This window comes from Eptesicus fuscus, chromosome 8 (assembly GCF_027574615.1).
Source record: "Eptesicus fuscus isolate TK198812 chromosome 8, DD_ASM_mEF_20220401, whole genome shotgun sequence".
Taxonomy (NCBI): Eukaryota; Metazoa; Chordata; class Mammalia; order Chiroptera; family Vespertilionidae; genus Eptesicus; species Eptesicus fuscus.
The window spans coordinates 40,110,147-40,134,880 of NC_072480.1; the positions used below are offsets into that span (position 1 = coordinate 40,110,147).

Consider the following 24,734-nt stretch of genomic DNA (forward strand, 5'->3'; position numbering starts at 1 on the left):
GTTGTAGGCTTTTTAAAAAATCGTTAAAAAATGTATGATTCAAAAGCTTACCACAAGTCCCTCCAATTTTAAGTGTTGTAATCCTTTAAAGACTGCATACAGAGAAAAACAAGAAATAGATACAACTAGGATTAGAATCTCTTGCGCTCAAACAAGAGATGGTTAATGGAAGAACTATGCTTAGAAAACCAAGTTTCTACAAAGCATTAACTAACAGTATTTTAAATAAAAATATTGTTCCCTTTAAAGCAAGCTAAAATAGGAACTGTATATATAACCTTTTTATTGTATTAAAAAAAAAATGGACTTAGCTGTTTCATAGTGAGCTACGCAAAAGAAGTATGTTCCAGTATTGCAAGGAAGACCTAAAAACTATTGAAGCTTACTGCCAGAGCTTGTATAATATTTTTCTCTTAACCAAATAATTAATCCAAATCCAAACTACTTGAACATGTTAAGCTAGTTTTCTTGGATATGTAAGATTTTGCCATTTATGGCAATAAATAATGTCATGACCATAAATTTTAATGTGACAGCAAAATCATAAAATGAATCGCAACTGTACTGATTCATAATATCAGCCTTTAAAGGTGTAACTCCAGGTACGTAAAAGCAAAGAGAAGGTAACTTCAGCATACAATATGCACTGTTTGCAGCTTTGCTTCCAGTTATCTGCACAAAGGGAAAACACATACTGTAACTTTCCAAAGACAGTGAAAATAACACGTAGGCACCCTTCCCTCTGACCCGGGTGGGAAGCACAACACATTTTAACTTCATCACTCAGCGCTACATGGTATTGGACTGATACATCAGGGTTTGTTAGGTTTTGTTTTTTCAGCAACATTAACATAATATGACGTTAACATATAAAAATATTTCTGGTGTTTCAATTTACTGTTCAGCCACAATCCATTCTCAATAGTGCAGCTTGGGGCACTAACTAGGGTTCAATATACAAATAAAAATGGCTGACACAGAGTTCTGATGTCACCAGATGCTTAAGATCTCATTCATTAATACTGTGACTCCAGACAAATATTTACATGCCTGCATGCGTTAAAACCAGAAAGGTGTCTTTCTGACCAACAGGGTGACAAAACATATTTTCTAAAATTTTCATTTTCCTAAACTCTAGTATACTACTGCATACATACATACCTTCCTTGTATGTTTTATGTTTATATACTGTACATGTGACCAACAGTTTGAATAAGAAGCATCATTATTATTTTCAATTCTATATACCACTACCAGTCAGGAATGAAAACATGTTACATTTGTATTTTCTTTCCTTTAAAAGAAAAAAGACCTTCAGTGAAACCTTTTGGCTTATATTCAATACTTCTTTCCAGATACTCAAAATGTTATTTCACTGGGTTGTTGTCAATATCCATTTATTGGCCTTTTGGGAAGTATGTGAAAAAACATCTTCAGGAGAAATCCCACAATTAGAGAGTTTAAAATAGAATGTAACAGAATATTACTCTTTATTGTATTGACTTTTAAGGAATCCTCTATGCCTCCTCTAAGTTCATTTCCAAGGGTTCTTGCTGGTTTCTGGAGGACATAATGCTGTAAGTCTGGGTGACCACTGCTACAAGAGTCTCTTGATGTGCTCAGATACAGAATATTCAGAAGAAGAAAATGGTTCATTCCATTAAAAAAACAAAGCTAGGTCTTATACAGACCTGCCTTTAACTCTGTATACAAGTGTCCAGCAGCAAAGTTGCAGATATTCATTGTAAGAAGTTTGATACTTGTACATTTACAAACATTCTCAGGTCTCTGGTATAACCACAGGTGAAAATCAATGGAGGAACCTTGTATTTCTTTTTTTTTTGTAGAATACTTAAACTTTTAAAGAACATTAATACACAAAATTGAGGCAGTTCCCTTAAAAGGACTTTTATTTTTTTCCGAACTTTTCAATGATGAATGTCTGACTGCAAAGTTCTTTACTATAACATGGATTTCTTCAACGGGAAAGATTCAGTACATGACAGTAGTTTTCAAATACAGTCTTCCATCTAAAAATAAACAATAAAAATAATTAATGAGATGACATTTTGGAAACAAATGTGAATATAAAAACTACATAGCCTGAAATAAAATTTGTGGATTTTAGTCTCTCTTCACTTGATTAGGAAGTAACATTTTCCACATAGTCTCAAAGTTAATCTCATAATTAAATTGAGTTAATGTGATTGAAATGAATACAGCATTTCTAGTTCTCATAAATATATATTTGCTATTTTGCTATCAGTTCCAGAGCACTCAAAAACAGATAAGAGTATGTGTTGTGTGTGTTTTATTGATATGCAAAGCTAATTGCTTCTGTTGAATGACAATTATTTTCTTCAGGCTTGCAGAACTGAATTTTCTCTAGATGCATTCAGGTGTACCTTCATCACAAAGATCAAGTTCCAATCTTTCTCCTTAGCACTGTTGTTAAATATACCATGTAATGTAACTATTTTCTATATTTGTTGATATTTATATGAAAGCCACCTAGGTAATTTCATCACTATCAATAAACTATAACCTTTCACCCTTGACAGGAGAGTAACCGAACAATTAAATGTTAAGATGAAAATGTATTGCTTAACTTTCACCAATTGGGTAACACAGTTATGTGAAAAAAGAAAAAAAAGGAAATAAAATCTTGGACATATTCATAAATGCATTTGAATGAATGAGAAATAAGAAGTAGGTAATTAAAAATTTAGAGAGAAAACAAAACTAAACATAAGCCTATTTTTCAAATGTCACATCCTCCAAACTGTCCACTTGTGGTGTGGTCTAAACTTTAAATATATTTGTATAAAATATGTCTGCATTTCAAGTTTTAAAACCTATTGTAGAAGTAACCAAAGAAGTAGAGTGCTGATACTTTCACCAAAATTTTCTAATTCTTAGTCATTAATTAATTGATCTCTACTTCTCTCTCTTTTCAATGGTCTCATTATTTCTCTTGTGTATTCAATTATGTTAATAATATCATTCTCATTCTTAGTTGTTTTTTTTTTTAATAGACAATGTTTCCTAGGATCAGAGAGAGAGGAAAGAGTCATTCTCAACTTGCCCAAAATTCAAATTCTATCAATTGAGGCCCTTCACAAAACCTGTGAACAGGTAATTTGCTCAAAATTAACATTTCAGTGCTCAAGATGGGTTTTAAAATCTTTGTACATTAAAGAAAAAAAATGAAGTCTTGAAAAATAATTTTATAATTTTCTGTGATGTTTATAGCATATTAGGTAGAACAAATCTAATAATGAAGAGTGGATATATAAAAATAATTCATTAACCAGATACCTAGAAGTATGGAACAGACTGATTAAACTCAGAGGGAAGGCAGGGGTGGGAGATCACTAAAGAATGTGTGTGTATATATGCATAACCCAGGGATACAGACAATAGTGTGGTGAAGGCCCGGGGAGGAGGGAGGCAGGTGCAGGGTGGAGCGGGTCAATAGGAAAAAAAGGGAGATATCTGTAATACTTTCAATAATAAAGATAAATTTTAAAAAATAATAAAATATAAAAAATCCCTTAGCCATAATCACCATCTACAAGATACTACATAATCCGGTATTAATCTTCCTCTCTAACCTTATCTATCACCATTCTCCTCTTACTCAGTGACTCTCCTTCATATTTTATGGCACACCAACCTCTGTAATGCAATGGAGTATTCAGGCCTGCTTTGCTTCTTAGAAACCTCCTCCTTCCCCACTTATTTTTCTGCTCCTTTCTATTGAAATTCTCTAAATAGAACTCTCCTATTTATTCTCTAACGCAAGCACTCCAAGAATTAACTCCATTGCACTTGTCTCTACTACAAGATGAGACACACAAAAGAAGTAGCCATATCTCTTTTCCCATTAGAATCATAACGAGAATACTTTAGCATTCTTTCTTCAGAATTTTACTGCAGCCCTTGCTAGTGTGGCTCAGTTGGTTGGAGTGTAGTTCTGTACATTAAAAGGTGGTGGGTTTGATTCCGAGTCAGGGCACATACCCAGGTTTCAGGTTCAATCCCTGGTTGCGGAGCCTTCTGGAGGCAACTGATCAACGTTTCTCTCTCTCTCTTCCTCTCTCTATGATCATTCAATTAATAAATAAATTTTTAAAGTTTTAACCTTTTGCACTCGGATGTCAAGTGTGACTCGACACAGTTAGCATCTGTAGCAGCTCTTTATATACTCTCTGAATGTATCAATAATTTGAAATATAAAAATATCCAAATAAATAAGTTTGTATGAAAAGAAACTCCAGTTTTTTATTCTACTGCCACGCTTTGTAAAATCTGGGGTATTTAAAAAATTAAATCCTGAGTAGAATAAAGGAATCAAGAAAAAAGCAAGCGAGTGCAAAGGGTTAATGCAGTATTAAATGCTAAATTTTTGGAAAAATATATTCATTAATATGCTTAGGTAATAAAAATAATTATCTGTAGCATATTAGAAATTTTAAAGTCTATCTGAATCTGTTTTAAATAAAACTAAATTTATTTTAAAATATAACAATAATAATTAATATGTAAGCATATTTACCATACATCTTATATAAAATATATTTATAGCAATTATATACATTATATTTGTGTGCTCAGTATCTGATTTGCAATAATTCCACTTTTAATAAGTCTCTCTTTACATTTTTTGACTAAGGTATGTTCCTAACAGATGAACTAATACATCAAGCATTTGAAGATTCCAGTTATAAAACAAATCCCAACTGCTACAATTAAGGCATTTATATGATTAAATAACACTTAGACATCAGAAATTATCTGCCTTACAATTAACTAGAAGCAGAAATAGATGAGGCATGGACAGACCCTAAAAGAGTGATTCTCTCTTCCTTTGTCTACAGAACCTAACTTTCAAAGCAATTCTACTTTATAATTTTGTCATCTTTATTGAAACATACTTATGCATAATTCAAAATATTTTTTAAAAAGTTCTAACTAATTTTATATTATTACAGATAAGTTATAGTATTGGTCCTGCAGCCTTCAGCAAATAACCACATATGGATGTATCCACGGAGCTAAAAACAGGCCTCTCAATTATGGGAACTATCTCAGTCTTTGGATAACAAACCACCTGAGTAAAAGTTAAATGGAAAGTTAAATGGAAGGATATACAGGCCCATAATTCAAACTGTGCCATGATTTTACATTATATAATAATGTTTTCAATAATTTTGCCTTCCCGGACTATTCAAACAGCAAGAAAAGTTGTAAGGCCATAGAGAAACCTGGGAAAAACAAGCTGTTGTGTGGAGTTCTTTGGAATCCCAGGAGTGTTTCCATGGCTAAGACTTAAGTGTTGTTAACATCTCAAAATTCAGAGGGTTTATTCATATGCTTTGTTTTAAGGGCTGCCCTTTGTGCATTATACTTACTTTCTGACTAGACAATCCCACAACTACCCACTACTTTATATATATATATATATATATATATATTATTTCTGCATGCATTGGCCACAGAAAAATATTTTTTTCTATTTGTTCTTTATGCTGAGCCAGGTTTACCAATTATTCATTGATATCTCAAATGGATGATAACTTTTCTTTAAGATCAAGTAAATTGGCAATAAAGACAATGATGATTATTATCCAGATAGCTCCTATTTTCTGAGCACCTACTGTGTTCAGGGCACTTTATAGATATCAAATCTAAACAGAACAAAATAAGTATCCCTTAGTGTCTTTTATAAATAGCTATGAAGGCTCAAAAGGGTTAAATATCTTGAGCATTTTTGCAGGACTAGCAAACGGAAGTGAAGTGATTTGCTATTTATGTGAATCCAAATTTCATGTCCATTCTACTGTATCACTTTCATCCAATAAGCAATTGGGCTATCGCTGGAAGAGATACTAGGTCTCCAACTTGCAGAGACGAGGGACTGGCTCTTTTCCATCTAGGACCATCAGTGTCCCTGCCTCGCTAGTTCTGTTTGTCATGGTTGTCCCAGACACAGGGGCTTCCTTTGAGGATGCAGAGCCTCACCTGAACAACTTGAAACCAGAACCAGAATTTTTATAGTTTGGTTTAGAGAAAATATTTTCCTTCAACACAATGATTGTTTTCTTTTGTATGGGAGACTAATATGGCAAAAAAGCCAAGCTATACTTGGTGCATGGGAGTACTTAATTAAAGAGTCTGTTCTAATTAAAAGCATTTGGGAGTAGGGATTGAGTGAAACTTTTTAAATTACAAATTCCTAATAGTTCCAGAGTTCATTGTAATTTGATGCTTTCAGCTATAATTTGGTGTATATGAATGTATCTAGAACACTGAATGGTTTATTGCAAGTGTGAATTTTTGTATGCTGTTTATTATTATTATGAAGCTTAAATCTATAGATGAGTAGAAGAAAACATTTTAAATTCCTTGTAAAAATGGATCTCATCCTATATAATAAAGAGGTGATATGCAAATTAACCCTCACACCCTCATAAGATGGCTGCCTACGACCAGGCCGACAGGGGGAGGGACGACCAAATGACTGAACTAGCAGGCTTTGTGGGGCGACTAGGCCGGTTGGGGGGGTGGCAGTTAGGGGTGACCAGGCTGGTGGGGGGGTGCAGCTGGGGGTGACCAGGCTGGCAGGGGGAGCAGTTGGGAGTGATTAGGCTGGCAGGGGGGCAGTGAGGGGTGACTAGGCTGGCAGGTAGGGCAGTTAGGGGTGACTAGGCTGGCAGAGGGGGGCAGTTGGGGGCAACCTGGCCAGCAGTGGAGGGCAGTTAGGGGTGACCAGGCTGGTAGGGGCAGGTAGTTAGGGGTGATCAGGCTGGTACACAGAGGCAGTGAGGGGTGATCAGGTCAGCAGGGGGGGCGCAGTTAGGGGTGACCAGGAAGGCAGGCAAGTGAGCGAATAGAAGCCAGTGGTCCAGGATTGTGAGAGGGATGTCTGACTGCTGGTTTAGGCCCGATTCCTGGGATCGGGCCTAAACCAGCAGTTGTACATCCCCCAAGTGGTCCAGGATTGCTGAGGGTGCAGGCTGTACTAAGGGACCCCCCCATGCACAAATTTTGTGCACCAGGCCTCTAGTATTTTAATATTAAAGTTGAAACCAAATCAGACCATTAAGTATATAGATTCTATATGTTATTTATTTGCTGTGGCTAAGAAAGGTGAAATGGGGAATGAATAACATAATTTCCAGTTGTGTTTTATTTTATGTTTGTGTATTAAGTCTATTGTTTTGAGTTAATGCATTTGAAGGTATTATTATATATGTTTATTATAATGTCTAACACACACACATATAAAGTTTAGCTTTTATTTCATGTATAAAACTAGAGTTTTGCATAACTTTATTATTTACTTTAAAAACTAATAAAATTTATGCCATAACAGTTGTACCACACCACAAGATTTTATATTAGAAGGTGGCAAACATACTAGACAATTTCAAATTGTTTAGTTGAGTGACACCAGAATACAATTATTTCACTGAGTGAGGAATATGTGAAATAATTAACAAGGAACTATGCTAGTAAAAAGTATCACACAATTTGCAAATAGACATATATTCCAGTTTTGAATACAACAACCCTGCAAACATCCATAAGGTTCTCTTAAGTATTTTTTCCACAAAGGGCTTAATAAATTACATTTCCTGCTAGAAAGTAGCTTTATTTAAAAAGGCATCTATTTGTCCAAAATTTATACGTAGACCGTTAGAATCTAATGAAGTTTGCTGCTTTCACAAAACAGGACATTTATGTGCATAATGTTTCCCTACACCAGAACTGAGGAAAATACTAACATAAACAGGGCAAACATATAAGATCATATATCTAGAAAGTTTAATATTGACTTAAAATTAGGTTAATATGAAATATAGTAGCTTTGAGCCTCTCTCAACATAATGTCTTAATCATGGGAAATCAAAACAAGTGGGGGAAACAAATGTTAATGATTCATGTGATATTTGATAAGACAACGAAAGGAAGTAAAAATAAAAGCAAACAAACAGGAACAGATGGAAAGAATCTTTGTCAAGTCATAACCCCTCTTCTAAAACACCCAAAAGAAGAAGTTAATTAAAGAAAATATTGTTTCTTGCTTTTTTATAATTTTATATTTAGAGTAAGAACATTCTGCTACTGCTAAAGCAATGGATCAGAGACACAAAGTATGAGACACTAAGTCTACTCTTAGTATGAGACATTTTTGAAGAGAGATTGATGTTCAGCATAGGCACTTTTTAAAGAGGATACTAAATAAATAGCATTTCTTCTCATGAAACGCAGATAATAATAGTATAAGTGATTTTTCTATGAGTCATATTCAAGAGTGTGTTAAATAAAATTAAATAGTCAAAACTGAAAAGCTGCAACAGATTTTGAATTTTATGTAATTTAGGATTATAGCTGCAGAACCCCGAGGCTCACAGAGTGGACAAGAACCCAGATCTTTTGAATGGTTTCTCCATAAGTACATGATGCTATTCTAGAGAACGGGTACAGAATGTGTGTAAGAGAACACAAGGGTGTTCTCTCTGTGCATTCTAACTATACTAGTACAAGCAGTAGATAACGGATTACCTAATGGACCAATATGATCCAGCTCACTTGAAATCAGAGTAGATAATATCATGTTTATTTACAAGAGTAGTAGAAGTAAAGTCTTAAGTATGGCTAATATAAAATAGTAGAGGCCCAGTGCACAAATTTGTGGGGTCAGGCTGACCCGCCGTAATTGGGGCTTCTTGGGGCTGGGTCGGCCAGGGGGAGGGGCTGCAGGAGGTTGGCAGGCCGTCCCTGCCCCTGAGCGGGGTGGGGGGCCGATTGGGGCCATAGTGCTAGTCAAATCAAGCAGTTGTTCCGGTCATTCCAGCGTCCTGGGCTCTTGGCTTTTATATAGAAAGATAATCAAGAACCTCTTATACATATGTTTCAGTTCTCTTCAGAGAACAACACAGTCTAGTTTAAAACATGTTCCGAGAACAGATCATCATCTAAAAATTATAGTATACACATTAAAAGGTAACTATGTTTTTAGACAAAAAGTGAAAATGAAACCATGCCCTTTCCATGTAAGGGACTTTGTATCAAGCTCTAGGTAAACACAGGAATCAAGGAGAGACATGCACTTTGACAACTGAACAATTTGAGGCAAGTGGAAGTAGACTTCAGGTATTGTAGGGCTAGAACGGATTGCCATTCTAGCTGATCTAATCACAACATTGTATATGGGAAACTAAACAGAAAAATCAGTAAGGAAGGCTGCACTAAAGAATGTGAAGAGAAGGCATTTCAACATTTACACATGGCTATGGTTAATCTTACTTGGCTTGGAGTTATTTAGTCAACTCCAATCCGAGGCAAAACACTTTTCTCAAATAGCTAGATCAGTTTACAGTATCTCAATTCCTCTGAGAAGTAACATTCATGTCAGTATCTTAACAAAGAGACCTTTTTTTTGGATTTCAGGCTCAACTGTGATATTAATGCTCTCTATGGACAAAGAGGAATTTACTACTAAAGGCTAAAATAATCCTGCTTTACTGGGTATTAAAGACCTTTTATCCTGTAACTCAACAATCTTCCCCAATTAGAGTAAAAATCTGAACCCTGTGGTTCTATGAACTAAATGTTCTTAAGACCACACCTCCATGACCACACCAAGCAAAATTGATTTCAAAAGTCATCAAGAAATTCCAAAAGGGTGGTGGAGTAAGTGGAAGCTACACTGACATGCTCCCAGGACCAAACTGGGATTACAACTAAACTATAGAAAAGCCATCCTGAATAATCAATTGAAGACTAGCTGGAGAGAACCTTGATAAACAAGGACAAAAAGTGTAGACCACATAGAGACTGGTAGAAAGTGCAGAGGCACAAAAGGGCTGCCCAGACTCCCACAGACAGCAGCTGAAGTTTTGGAGAAATATCTTAGCTGTGGGGAGTTCCCATTGAGAACTCTCGGGTCTAAACCCCAAGCTGGGTTCCCCAGACCAGAGCACCAGAAATCAGAAAGGTCCCTACATAACATCTGGCTGTGAAAACAGCAGGGTTGGTGTCTGTCAGGGAAAGACAACTGGAAATGCAAGCACCCTCTTAAAGGGCCAACACAAAATTTCTTGTGCAGCTACTCACTTTGGGTCCAAGTAGAGGGAGAGCAGAGTGGACTGGAGGAGTGTGAGCAGAAGACAGGATTGGAGGCTCTGGAGCAGAGCTTGGAAGGCAGACACCCCAGTTTCCTGTGCTGAGACATTCCCTCATACTGTAGAGGACATCTATCTGTGGCAGACCTTTACTATCCAGGCACCTTTTGCTCATAGCAGTGAAATTTGCAATTGCTAAGTTCTGGAAATAGCCCAAGTGTCCATCAGTAGATGAGTGGATAAAAAAAGCTGTGGTACATTTACACCATGGAATACTATGCAGCAGTACAAAAAAAAAAAAGGGGGGGGGCTTCTTACCCTTTGAGACAGCATAGAGGGAACTGGAAATTATTATGCTAAGCAAAATAAGCTGGTCAGAGGAAGACAAATATCACATGATAGCACTTATATGTGGAATCTTAATGAACAAAATAAACTGATGAACAAAACAGATACAGAGACATGGGAGTATGGAACACATTGTCACATCTCAGAGGGAAGGAGGTGGATAGGTGGGTGGGTGGGAAGCAGATCAACCAAAGAACTTGTATGCATATATGCATAACGCATGGACAGAGACAATAGGGTGGTGAAGGCCTAGGGCATGGGGCGGGGCAGGCTAGAAGAGATCAAAGAGGGAAGAAAGGCAACATATGTAATACTTTCAATAATAAAGCTTTACAAATCATCAAACGTTACCTATTGTTTGTTTAAACAATAGGGAAAGTTCTATGCTTATTGTTAAAAAATTATCCCTCTGACAAAACTGTTAGTCATAAATGTTCAGCCTATACTCATGTAGACAAGTTTTGGACCCATATATTGTATTACTAGTACTGAAGTGTTGTTACAACCACTTGCCGTAGGATCTAAACGCTTGTTTCCCCCAAGATGTTGCAACTACACTAACACTTACATAGAGGTTCACGATCCCAGAGAAATTTATTAAAGTCTGGCTATAATCTCCTTACAAGGAGATAACATACCATATGACCATGTGTATTTCTAGTACTTTGAACATTGCCTGGAACCTGGCAAGTGCTCAATAAAAATATTTGGAAAAACTATCAAAATAACATAAAAAATGAGAGCATAATGGATATTATAAGCCCCTGGGAGATATACCTTGAGAAGAATACAACCTCACTTGGGTAGTATCCTGGCTTAGTCTAATAATGAGAAAGCATCAGATGTAAAATGAGAAACAGTCTGTTAAGACTTAACTCTTCCAAAAATGTCAATTTCATAAACTTTTTTAACTGGCCAAAGAAATGATCAAGGTCAAAGAGACTAAAAAGAAATGACAACTAAATATAATATGTGATCCTAATTTGGACTCAGAAATGCTATTAAAATGCTCTAAAGGTCTTGATTAGGTCAAATGACAAAATTTGAATTTCAAAGTCAGATTAAAGAAAATGATTGTGTCAATGAAATATTTATTGAGCTAATAAATATATTGTGTTTACATATAAAAGCATATCCCTTTTTCTTTTGGTAAATGCCCCCTGAAATAGGTGTGGTAAATATAATAGTTCAGGATTTATACATGTTACTCTCAAATAAGTCTGAAAATACAATACAGAGAGAGAAAATTATAAAGTACACAGTAACAAAATATTACTAGTAGACGAATCTTGTTAAATTAAATATGAAACTTTTGAGACCTTTTTGAACTTTTTTATAAATATTTTTTTCAAATTCAAAACAAAAATTTGTCTATGTGAAATAAATTTTAAGACATCACCAACATCAGATAGTTATTAATGTTAAAGACTGATACCCTCCTCTATCTACATATACTGTTTCACTGATTAAATGGGCAGTATTTTCATAGTAAGTATGTTTTTTGGCTATCAACAAGACATTTGGCAAGTCCTAATCAAATATTAGTAAAAATATGCTTAGTGGTCATCTTAATAGAGTTCTTCAGAAAAACCAGGTTAAGATTTAAGAAACTTACTGGACTGGGGTGTGGATATAAACTGGATTCTGGTCTATTGGTCCATTATGTCTTAATGGTAAACCTTTCATTTTAAAGTCTATGAAGTTCACTTAACTGTATTACCAGTTAGTTAGGACTGTGTATGCTAATGTGCATTTTGATATAAAAAAATTACTGTCTGTTTAACTGTTTAAAACAAAAATAAAAGGACAAGTACAGACCTCTTTAAAAATTTTGTTTCTATAAATAAGTAAAAATTACATTGCTTTTAGGTCTGCTTTGGTAAAGTGTGTGTGTGTGTGTGTGTGTGTGTGTGTGTGTGTGTGTGTGTTCTAATTAAGCATTCATTAGTAAGAAGCGAGAAACCATCAGAGTGGTTAATGTACCAGCAAGTGAGAATGTGGTACTTTGCACTTAGGTTACTTTGTCCTGATTGGAAGGTGAGACCTCTCAACTTCAGCAAAGTGAAGCACAATAAAATATCATTACTTTCTCTATTCTTCTATCCATCTCTGGGGCAAAGAAGACTAAGAAACAGAGATAGAAGAAAATAATCATGTGAGGGCATAACTGAACCTGAGTGATGAATGCACAAATTATCTCCTTTGCCTAATTAAAGCAGAGGGTAGAAAAAAAAAAGTGATGCCTTGTTTGATAAAATAGATACTGCTGAGAAGAGAAACGAGTCACTTTCAAGTCAAGCAAATGTATCCTTCAGAACTGCAAGAAATTGGCAAGATACTTGGTGAATAAATTAAGTTTTCAAAATAAATGTATGGGGGAAAAACCAAAGATGTCAATTAGTAGGGCAGGTCTTGTGAGAGTTTAGTTATTTTATTTTTTATAGAGAAAAACGATCCTCATTTTTCTTTTAAAGTATAGCATTTTTTATTTTTTCTATTTTCTATAGCATTAATAATTCAGTAATTTCAATAAAGTTATATTTGTTTTGGGAAGTAATTGTGAGTGAATCAAGTTCTAAATATCTAGAGCTTTATTTAACATAGTTATACAATGCTGAACCACAATGCTGGTCTAGTGTTAAACTCCACAAATGACAAACTTCAATGAAAAAATCTCAAACTTTTTCAATAAATAGGAGGATTTTTTTAAAATGAAATAAATGGCACTTTTGGGGGAAGCTTTTTTTTTATATCTTATCTAATGGAATCATCAAATGTTATGTAGACAGTGTAGGGATGAGAACAGTAACATGCAGTACAAGAACTATTAAGTAAGGTAGCTCTTGTGAATTAAACTTAAAAATTACAAGTCCAGGAAGTGCAGAGAAACCCAAACAAGAGGAATCCAAAGAGGACCACACCAAGACACATCATAATTAAAATGCCAAGAGCAAAAGACAAAGAAGGAATCTTAAAAGCAGCAAGAGAAAAACAGTTAGTTACCTACAAGGGAGTACCCATACAACTATCAGCTGATTTCTCAACAGAAACTATGCAAGCCAGAAGGGAGTTTCAAGAAATATACAAAGTGATGAATAGCAAGAACCTGCAACCAAGATTACTCTACCCAGCAAAGCTATCATTTAGAATTGAAGGTCAGAAAAAGATCTTCACAGACAAGAAAAAGCTAAAAGGAGTTCATCACCACCAAACCAGTATTATATGAAATGCTGAAGAGTATTCTCTAAGAAGAGGAAGAAGGAGAAAAAGGTAAAGATAAAAAATTATGAACAACAAAGTGACAACAAATACATATTTATCAACAAGTGAACCTAAAAATCAAATGAATCAAAAACCTGATGAACAGAACAAACTGGTGAATGTAATAGAATCAGGGGCATGGAAATGGAACAGACTGACAATTCTTGGGGGAAGGGGTTGTGTGGTTGTGGGAAGAGATTGGACAAAGAGCTTACACCAATGGACGAGGTCAGTGGGGGAGGGGAGAGGCCTGGAGTGGGAGGGGAGAATCGGGTGGAGGGGAGCAATGGGGGGAAAAAAGAGGAACATCTGTAAAAATCTGAACAATAAAGATTTTAAAAAATTACATCTAGGGATCAGTTCAGAGATGTGTAAAGTCTTATTAAAGAGACAGACTAGCAAACAGGTAAGAATTGTGTTGACAGCATGAACATATCTAAAGAAGAATATGAGAATCAGTAAAATGTCTGTCGAGAAATATAAGCCCAGAGAAAACAGTTAAAGAGGCAAGTTTTGGCAAATGCTCATTTAGCGATGAACCAGAAATGAATGTGGATGTGTGATATAATTTCTGAGATATTCCTGGGTCCATAAAATATTTTAATTATATAGTACTCCCTGTTAGATCCCATTCTCTCCAGATAACTTGATAGTGTCATTTTCTACATAGCCCTCTGTGGTAGAAGTCCTCTAAGATAGCCAGCAAAGCTTCCTCTCTCCTTGTATATGCCTATCACCTTAAGTGTGGGCTGTACCTAGTGACTTCATTCTAATAAGGAGAATATGCCAAAGTGTTGAGAAGTCACTTCCAAGATTAGGTTATAAAAAACTGTGACTTTCATCTTGCTGGCAGACACGCACTCTCTATGAATCTTTTTACTTGCTTGATCTGATGAAGCAGGTTACCAGGTACTGAGTTGCCCCATGGAGAGTCCAGTGTCAAGAAACAAATAATGGCTTCAGGTTAATTGTCAGCAAGTATTGAGGCTCTCAATCCAATCAGGAGGATGCCATCAGCCATACGAGAAGCTTGGAAGTAGGTCCTGCCTCAGTTGAGTCTAGCGATGACTGCAGCTCCTGCCAACAACTTAGTATAGCCTGGGAAAGAGCCTGAAGCAGAGGACCCAACTCAGCCACTCCAAGATTCTTCACATACAGAAACAGTGAGGTAATACATGTGAGGTAATAAACAATGACGTTTTGAAATAATTTGTTATGCCACAACACATAACGAATGCTCCTTCCTTTATAAAAAGATGTGCTGGTCAACGTCATAGGTAAATTTTTCAGTTCTTATGACTCACAGTGTTTTAGTATAACTGTTTGCTTTTTTCTGGAGAAGACTGATAACCCAACTCTGGGTCATGTGAACTCACAAAGCCACCTTGTAAGTTCTCCTGGAAACTTGCCTGCATTTCAGAGAAACAACAAAACCAACCTGCATGTTTCCCAGTACAATATTTATTGTCTTCCTATAGCAAAATAATTTTTAAGAACCTCTCTGATTTGCTACAAATGGAACACATTAATCTAAATCACATTATTTTATTTTCACATGTTTAAAGAACTTGATGTTTGGTCTTTGTAAACTATATATGTTAAATATCTATATCTATCTATGTTTATATCACTTACTACACGATCTATCTACCTATTTATCTATACATATGTTTATAGATACATATATCCTGTAGTAAATTACTTGTGTTACCTTAGAGTACTTTTATTCTTTTTTAAAATATATATTTTAATATGTTTTTATTGATTTTTAGAGAGAGAGGGGTAGAGAGATGGAAAATCAATGAGAGAAATATCAATTGTCTGCCTTCTGCACAATCCCTAACCAGGGGTTGAGCATTCAACCCAGGACTGTGCCCTGACCAGGAATAAAACAGATGGTTTATGGATTGATGCTCAGAGAGGGTACTTTTATTCTACTGGGAATAAAAGATAGATTTTTCTGGAAGACTGATAATTTATTTCATGATATATGGTGGCAGTCTCAGAAATAAAAATTATAATTTTCAATAGTCTAATTCTTATATTAAATTCATTTCAGAATAATAATGATTATGATTGTATCAAATCACTTGGTGCAATTGTGACAGAGGTAATCATCCCAGAATATTGTATGTTCCACACTGTTAAAGTTGTTACCATTTAATGAACTGCCATTTACCAAAAAAGAAAATACAAGAAAAAAATGTCTAAACTTCTCTATTAAAACCATGAAGGAAGATAGTATGTTGAACAAGAAACCAGACAATCTTTTTAATATCCCTCAGACATTCCCTGGCTTTATTACCAAATGCCTTATGTACTGAAAAATCACAGTAGTGGTGATTGGTCAAGTTCAATTTTGGTTATATCTGGTGTCTTGGAACATTTGAAGGTGTTGTTTATTATATTGCATGTTTTGCAATGAAACAGACATAATTTTTTCAAATTAATCAGGAAAATATCAACCAAACAGCCACAAACAATAACAAATGTAAGACACTAAATGCTTTCAAAATCAGATAGCAAAAAAGACAAAATGTGCTATCACGAATATATGCAATGCTAATAGATAAGTTTGCATTTTACAAATTATCTCTGAGGAAACAAAGAATTTCAGGAGTCATCTGAAATGCTTTGTTTATTGTAAGTTCTAATTTGTTCTGAGCGTATATTAAATTCCATGAGATTGCCAAATTTTTTAATACAATTTCAAAAAATTAACACCAGAACTCTACAAATAAACATTTAAAGTATATTATTAAAAATGTGCATACATTTAGAAAGAAGATAAATGCTGATATATTCCATGCCCACTGTGAAATTCTGCCCTCGGTCATGGTAACATAGGCCACAATTTCCATTAAAATTAATAGCTTGTGGCTATGGTTACTGTCAGTATTGCCTTATTTTCCCATCACTAGCATCTGTGTTACGAATAAAATTAACTTATGTCACCATGTACATGATTATATCCTGGATTGAGGTTAGTTTCGAGAAATACTATGAATTTAAGGAACTCATCTAAGATTATGTCAAAACTTAAGATTTTGAAATACTATGAATACTTGAGAAATACTATGAATTTAAGGAACTCATCTAAGATTATGTCAAAACTACCTTACAATAAATCTTTATTTTCCTACCATACAGACAATATACTACTCTTACTTTTGGAGCTAATTCACAGTTGTACTTGGATAAAACCGAATTGTTCAACCAGGAATGCCTATTTTATATCAGTATCCCTGATTCATTTCAATTGAACAGAATTCAGTTCTATCCCTTTTTAGGAAAACTTGCTTACATAGTATAAAAATATTAACTTGTAAGTCTTGGATAATCAATCTTGCCTGTTTTCCATCAGGTTTTTGATAGATAGTATCATGGTGTCTGAATAAAGAGTTCACAACCTTAGCCTCTTTCACAGGTTCTTTACTAATCCAGCCTTTGGATGAGAATTCTCTAAATGCTGCAACTCTAACCAGACATTTCCTGGCTTTTTTACCAAATGCCCTATGTACTGAAAAATCACAATGCTTGTAAAGTTTTAAATATAGTGTAGGACTAGAATTATTTTATGTAACACACATTTTGTTGTGATCATTCAAAACACTATTACATGAGCATTTTTTCTTTACCTACAAAGTCTAAAGAATAAGTGTAATTTTTACCTTCATCAAAATAAGAATGTATTATATAGTTCCAATATTTGCAAAGAATAACTATGCATCAGAAGAAAAAGCTAAAAATGGGAGTAAATTATTGTTTCTCTTTTATGATTCTATTCAATGTAGTTTGATTACTTGAAAGGACTGACATTCAACATATTGCCATATGAAACAGTATCATGAAAAATACATGTCTCTTAATGCAAGAGTTGAATTGACAGTTTGTCATGTTGAATCTGCAGAATCAACAAAGATGCAAAATAAATAAGTCAAAATATGAATTATCTAGTATACCACTATGTATTTTTAGCTTTCTCTAGTCTAATATTATGAATATAATATAGCACTGTAAATTTCTCAGTCCCAGTTTTATTACACTCACTTTAATGGACAAAATTCAACACTAGTAATCCATCCTTTCTAAGCACCATAGAAAAAGCTGCATTATGTTTTCTCTATTAAAAAAAATATATATATATATATGTTAGGTCATTCATTACAAATAAGGATGGAATAAAATGTTACAGATATGTATTAAGTCATAGACATGAGAATATGCTTCTCAATGTTGCATCTGTTATTCTTATTATAATCTGTTCTTTGTAAGGAGAAGGGGTGGACACTCTAGCCTTTCAGAATAATGACAATATTAAGATTATGGAAAGAAAGTCTATTTTTAACATAAAGCTTTAATAGTGTCCAAAGTTGTATGTCATGTCTGGCCTTCACATTCAAACTGCCTCACTTTCAAACTCTAGCTCTATATTCACTTAGGTTGTTACCCTAACACTATCTAAATGCCCTGTTATCGCCAAAACCAGTTTGGCTCAGTGGATAGAGTGTAGGTCTGCGGACTGAAAGGTCCCAGGTTCGATTCCGGTCAAGGGCATGTACCTTGGTTGTGGACACATCCCCAGTAGGGGGTGTGCAGGAGGCAGCTGATCGATGTTTCTCTCTCATCGATGTTTCTAACTCTCTATCCCTCTCCCTTCCTCTCTGTAAAAAATCAATAAAATATATTTAAATAAATAAATAAATAAATAAATAAATAAATAAATAAATAAATGCCCTGTTATCACACCAGACTCAACAGTAACAAGCTAACCTCACCACTTACTCTAGCCTGGATCTTTTTCCCAGATTACCTATTTCCAATTATCAACCACTATTTTCCTTTTCTAAATCCTACAATTTTCTCCATTGTATTTCAAGTGCACCTTCCCACCCATTCCTTGCACACCAGAACTTGGATCCTCCTTATTCTCGTTTCTGAATTCATTACATTTTTCATTTCTTTGTTCTCACTCTCTATCAACACTTCTTATGCAAGATTTATATTAGATTTAGACTTATTATATTGATTTCAGATACAGGGGGCCTACTCTTTATTTTTATAAATATTTAGGAATTTGTCCAATGCCATACTCAAACACAGCCATAATGTTTATTTCTCTTCTGTTTGCAAATAGTATTACATAAAATATGTCAATATATGACATCATCTCAGAGGATTTAGACTTACATATCTAGACTTAAATGAGTCTTCACTAATCACCCAAATAGAATTGAGTGCTTTGTGTTTTGAAAGTACTTTGTTTACACTTCAGAAGCACTGGATCAGAGTGTTACTTCATTAAAAGAGAACAACAGATCTTTCAGGAAAAAAATCATCAAATTTTCTAAATTTCAGATTTAATATATTAAATTAATTTTAGGCCTTGGATACATGTCTCAATATTGTGCTAGCAAGTTCTTACAAACAACAAATCTAAAATTGAGTTCCACTGGAAACACTTCAAAAGAGGACTACCTAAAATGTTTGTTGAGTGTTATTTTTTTAAACATAGAAGAGAGATCAGATGAAAAATATATACATGAAAATGAAAACAGCTATCCTGGCAATTATAACTTAAATTTCATGATTTGAAGCTTCTAAAACTGTCCTTCATGATATCACTTTATATTTTTTATTAATTAGTGTAACCATATGAAAATGAAAACATCCAGTTAGTGGCATAAAGAGGGAGAAGACAATACTACACTAAAGAAGAAACTAAAAGCCAAAAACAAACAAAAAAGAAGTCTGGTTTTATATATTCATATAAGTTTGTCACATTGCTAACTCATTTTATTCAGAAATTATAAATATGACAATAGTAAAAAACAATAATCAATAATCATTATTTTCAAGACTTTAAGAATACTACACAGCCATTTATCACATTAAGTATTGCTAAAATTTCATGCATACCTATTCCCTAATATTTCATCACTCCAAGTGTTAAATCTAAAAGCCCATAGCTTTGGAATGATAACATAAAATTTCACCTCTGTTGAATATAAATTTTTAACATTAAGAATAATTAGAAAGTTTTATGTATTTCTTTGTTTTGTAAAAATAACATGCAAAGAAGCCTAGTGAGTTGTGATAATTCACAGCCTTCCTATGTGAATTGTTAGGTTTAAAAAATGCCCATGTTCTAATTTTCTCATGAAAGGAGTACAATCACACATTGAAATACTATTCAAAATAAGGCAACCAAGAAATGCATTTGATATCAAAGTGGGCAATTATCTACCAACTAAATATTTAAACATTAATTTAGGAAATCAATTTGTATATGACTTAAAAATCTAGCTATACTGGCACTTAAATATATAAATCTCTAAAATATTCACCTAACCTTTGTGTTTATTTATAACCGCTGCAGCATTAATTTTCATAACATTTTCACTGTGTAGATAAATGCTATCAGTATTTTTGGAATTAGTCAGTTGAGAGTTTTGTTGGGGGTGTGAAATTATGAGATGAGAAAATGTGGGAACTGCTATGTGCTGTTACCAGCTTCAGATCAAAATGAGGTTTGCTCTGTTGTTAACACAATAGCTCATATTCTTGAGTGACTTTATACTTCTTTTTGGGTGGTTGATACGTTATGTTAGCCATTGTTTCTTTTTAAAAAAATCTTTATTGTTGAAAGTATTACATATGTCTTCTTTTTCTCCCATGGGCCTCTTCTAGCCCACCCCATCCCCTGCCCCAGGCCTGCACCGCCCTATTGTCTGTGTCCCTGGGTTATGCATATATGCATGCAAGTTCCTGCCCTGGACCTGGACTTGACAATGGTAATTTTTCGAAAGCCACTGAAGAACTTTCTGTCTAGTCTGAACCTGGATGAGGTCAGTGCAATGGGCCACCTGTCCTCATTTACTGTATCAGTAAGTACACAGTTGAATTTTGTCTGCACTCTAAGTTGTCATTGAAAAATTGCAATAGAATATCTACAAATAGAACAAAATGATACGGAGAAATAGTTTTTATAGCCACATTTTGATTCTGATGCTGGTAACCCTTGGAAAGTTAGTGCATTATATCTTATTTCAATAAAGTTTCACCCAGGAAAGTTAAGAAGGATTACAAAAAAAATTATTCCAAAAATAGACCATAAATAGATGAGCACTATGCCATTAACGATTTTCTTTTTATTTACCAGATTTACTTCACTCTTCTCATTCATTGAGACTTGGATACATTAACCAAGATTGGCTCTGAATTTCTTTGGAAAATACAAGCCCATGAGCTATATTATGTAATTCAACAACTTTTAACCTTTTGCACTCGATGTCGAGTGTGACTCGACATGGTTAGCATTAGAATAAAGGAATCAAGAAAAAAGCAAGCGAGTGCAAAGGGTTAAAGTACCTTCTGCAATGTCTTTAAATGGTTTTCATCTTAATAATTTCAGAAGTACAATTATAATTTAAAAGATTTAAAAAATTGGACATTTTCATTATGTGCAGTAACCATATCACTTCCAGGCCTAACACAATGGGATTAATCTGAATCACACACTTTTGAAAGAATATATGAGGAGCGGGCCTCAAAATATTATTTCTAAAGAATGTCTGAATTAAAGGTAGTTAGGGGAAGTTGTATTCATTCTTAAAAGCTAGGAGAGCCGTTCTCTTTACTTGTGACTTAATTTCTATTTTAAATTTGGTTTATGTGTTAATACCTGATAGACGATAAGTTCTATTTTGAATCGAGAAAACTTTTTTTCTGTTTCATAAAAGATAATATCTTGTTCAGGCTTCAACAGTACTTTTTTTCAAAAATCTATAATTTTACATAAAAATGTGTATTTCTGAGTTACATCAGAAAACAAAAATCTATAATTTTACATAAAAATGTATATTTCTGAGTTACCTCAGAAAACAAATGTGTATTTCTGAAGTTACCTCAGAAAACATACTGAGCTTGTGGTCCCATTTGGGCAACAGTTGGCTAGAACCCATAACCGTCTGCTGTGTTTTGAAGAGAAATATACTTTCCATTCCTGCTGTCTCACATATAATCTACCTTTTTCATTTGTAAAATTTCTACTTATTTCCAAACTTTTAACCAAGGATAGGCTAGACTGTAACATTTTGTAAAACTTTTCTGGAGAAATTTATAAAAACAATCAAAAGACTGATAACTTGGAACAAGATAGCTTGAAATTAACCAGTATAAGTCATTAAAAAAATAAAAACATTGAAATTATTAATACAAGTAAATATCAGTTTATCATGAAAATAAAATAATTAGTTTTTAATCTGTTAAAATGGGAATTCCATAAGAAAATGTAAAACCACAGTATGGAATATTAAAGTAAAACACAACACCTGATTATGTATGGGAATAATTTATGGTCTAAAACCTCCCCATCCAGTCTCTTTCTCCCAGGGAGAAATAAATAAAGAATGAGAGTCAGATCCAATAATTTGTAGCCATCATTCATCGTTTTATAGGTGTAATTAGTAAGCTTAAGTGGAACTATGTTTGGAGATTTACTATCTCTGGAGTATGATTATATATGAATTAGGAGAGTCTGTAGCTACTCCACACTCTATGAGAATACAAACCATATTAAGAGAAATTTTCCAAAATATAATAAAAAAATTAAGAGGCTCTTATGCTTCCATCTTAAATGAGTAAAAAAATAATTGGTTTATCTTTTACTTAATTTGGAAAGAGATGAATAATCATACAGAATACATGGCTGCAAATAAATCTCCTTAAGCCATGTTGTTTAAATTGACATAAATATTTCAATTTACACTCTGTCATTAATTTTTTAATGCTTTGGAAAATCTGTTAAATATAATTTTTATTTTCCACCTCAGAACATGCTAAAAGAAAAAGCATGTGTCACATAGGAAAAAAATATTCATTGTATTAAAACTTTTCCTTTTCATTCAAAAAAATGTTTAATTTTTACCATTAGTGAACACTATTGCAAGTACCATTATATTAAACTTGTGCATAATTATAAAAATAGCACATTCTTACTATAAGTTAGCCTCTACCAGGTGCTGTCCTAAGCTCTTTCTATATATTCACACTTAATCCCCATACAACTCTGTCAGATGGATATTATGATCATTACCTGTGCTTTATAGATTAGGAACCCAAAAAATCAGAAAGTTTGATTTACAGACTCAGTGTTGTACAGATAATAAACAGCAGTGTGGAGATTTGAACCCAAGTAGTCTGATTCCAGAATACGTGCATCCACAGTGGACACACTGTGTGTGTGTGTGTGTGTGTGTGTGTGTGTGTGTGTGTGTACTAATAAAAATTATATGTCTTTGCAATTGACACTTAGAGCAGGTCTTAGCAGTTAAAGTGAATTACCAGGGTGACAACACTAACGAACAGAAGTGTTGACACTAGACTCTGGCTCTCAGTTGACCGGTGCTCTCCTAGGCCTGATTCATCCTAATGTTAATTTTAATTTTTAGAACTCCGTTGTTTAAACAAATTATCAATGTTAATTCTAGAGAAAATCTGCATTGACATTTATTTTGAAACTGATTAGTGATAATCTTTGTAATCTAATGAATTTATTTTTCTTTTTATATTAGAGAAAACTTCATGAGAATTTGTAAATTATGGGAGTAGTTGCAGGGCTAAGAAATAACTGTTGCCTAATGGAAATGGCTTTTAGCTTCCCTAAAGATAAATCCTACAGAAAACCCAAGTCAATTGAATTGATTTTATCACATTATTAAACTTGACATGGAAAAAAACTATATATTTGCATATTGAATCTTAATCTTTATAAATGAATGCCACCCTTCTTATCTAGTTTAATATTTAGATAAATTATCATAAGACAAGAAATGGATGTCATGTAGAAGAAAAGTATATGGAGTTAAAGGGACTCGAGGTCCTGCATTCAGTTTGCTTCCAAGCACTTTGCTTTACCTCTATGTGCCTCAGTTTCCTCAAATAGTATAAAAATGGGCATGCATGAGGATCATAAAATAACATTTGAGAAAAGGCTGAGCAAACTTCAAATTGCTTTAGAAACATTAGCTGGTGTTCTTCTTTGTAAGAAATGTTTCTTGATGCCCATCTCTGCTAAATCAAAATGAATACTATTTACAGATAAACAATTCACCACCTCTTATATATTTTTTTTAATCTTCTAGTCTCCTCACACTCTTATTCAGTTCTCTTGAATATATACCATTTGGCACTTGATAACATTTTGGATTTCATCTCTTTTAAGGCATGTCTTGATTTTCACTGTGATCTCTTAGTTTGTGAGAGGAGAAACTCCTGCTACAAATCTCCAGGAGGCAGATTTAGAATAAAGTTGAAACTGTACAGCCTCTGTCAGAAAATATTGTCAGTCAATCTAGCAATTGTTAATAATAGCAAATGGATTTTTTGAACTTTAATGGACTAATTTCTTTCAACCAACTAAAATATTTTCAACCAATGAACCATTTCCCAAACAACTACACATACTGATTCTCATGTATACCCACTTGTTACCCACTATTTCAGCCATAAACATAACACTGCCATTAAAAGAAATGATCCGGCTTTTTGTAAATCTTACTTTTAACACTAAATCGTTATATTTATTCACCAAATGCTTTGCCACATTTGAGAAAGTAAAATTAGGTTTTCTTTTACAAAATATTGCTGTTTTGAGATGATACCGAGTGGTTAGTAATGTGTTTGTTTTTCAGCTGTTGCAAATCTAAAGAGATTTTTTGAATACTTCAATTATAAAAACATTTAAAACATACAAACTTGTGCAATTTTTATTTTAATGAAGATGAGAAGTTCATTAAAGAAGATAAATATTTCATTAGATGTTAAATAAAACAAAGAGATTTTTTGGCTTCTCTCAGCACAAAATTCCTTTGAAAGATTAATTAATACATGCAAATTATGCAAATTAGACCCATGCAAATATTTTATGAAGACAATTAAGGGAACCATTAATTACTGCTTTTTTTGCTTCAGTGAGATTCATTCATTTAA

General features: G+C 33.8%; 1 protein-coding gene across 1 annotated transcript in view; it reads right to left on the reverse strand.

The window, feature by feature from the left end:
* Positions 1-1,875: 1,875 nt before the first annotated feature.
* Positions 1,876-24,734, reverse strand: part of DACH1 (dachshund family transcription factor 1) — a 432,819-nt gene continuing 409,960 nt past the window's right edge. The window contains exon 11 of the mRNA XM_008144064.3: positions 1,876-2,030. Within this exon, the coding sequence (XP_008142286.2) occupies positions 1,993-2,030 (38 nt within the window). The 3' untranslated portion in view covers positions 1,876-1,992. The remainder of the gene's footprint in view (positions 2,031-24,734) is intronic.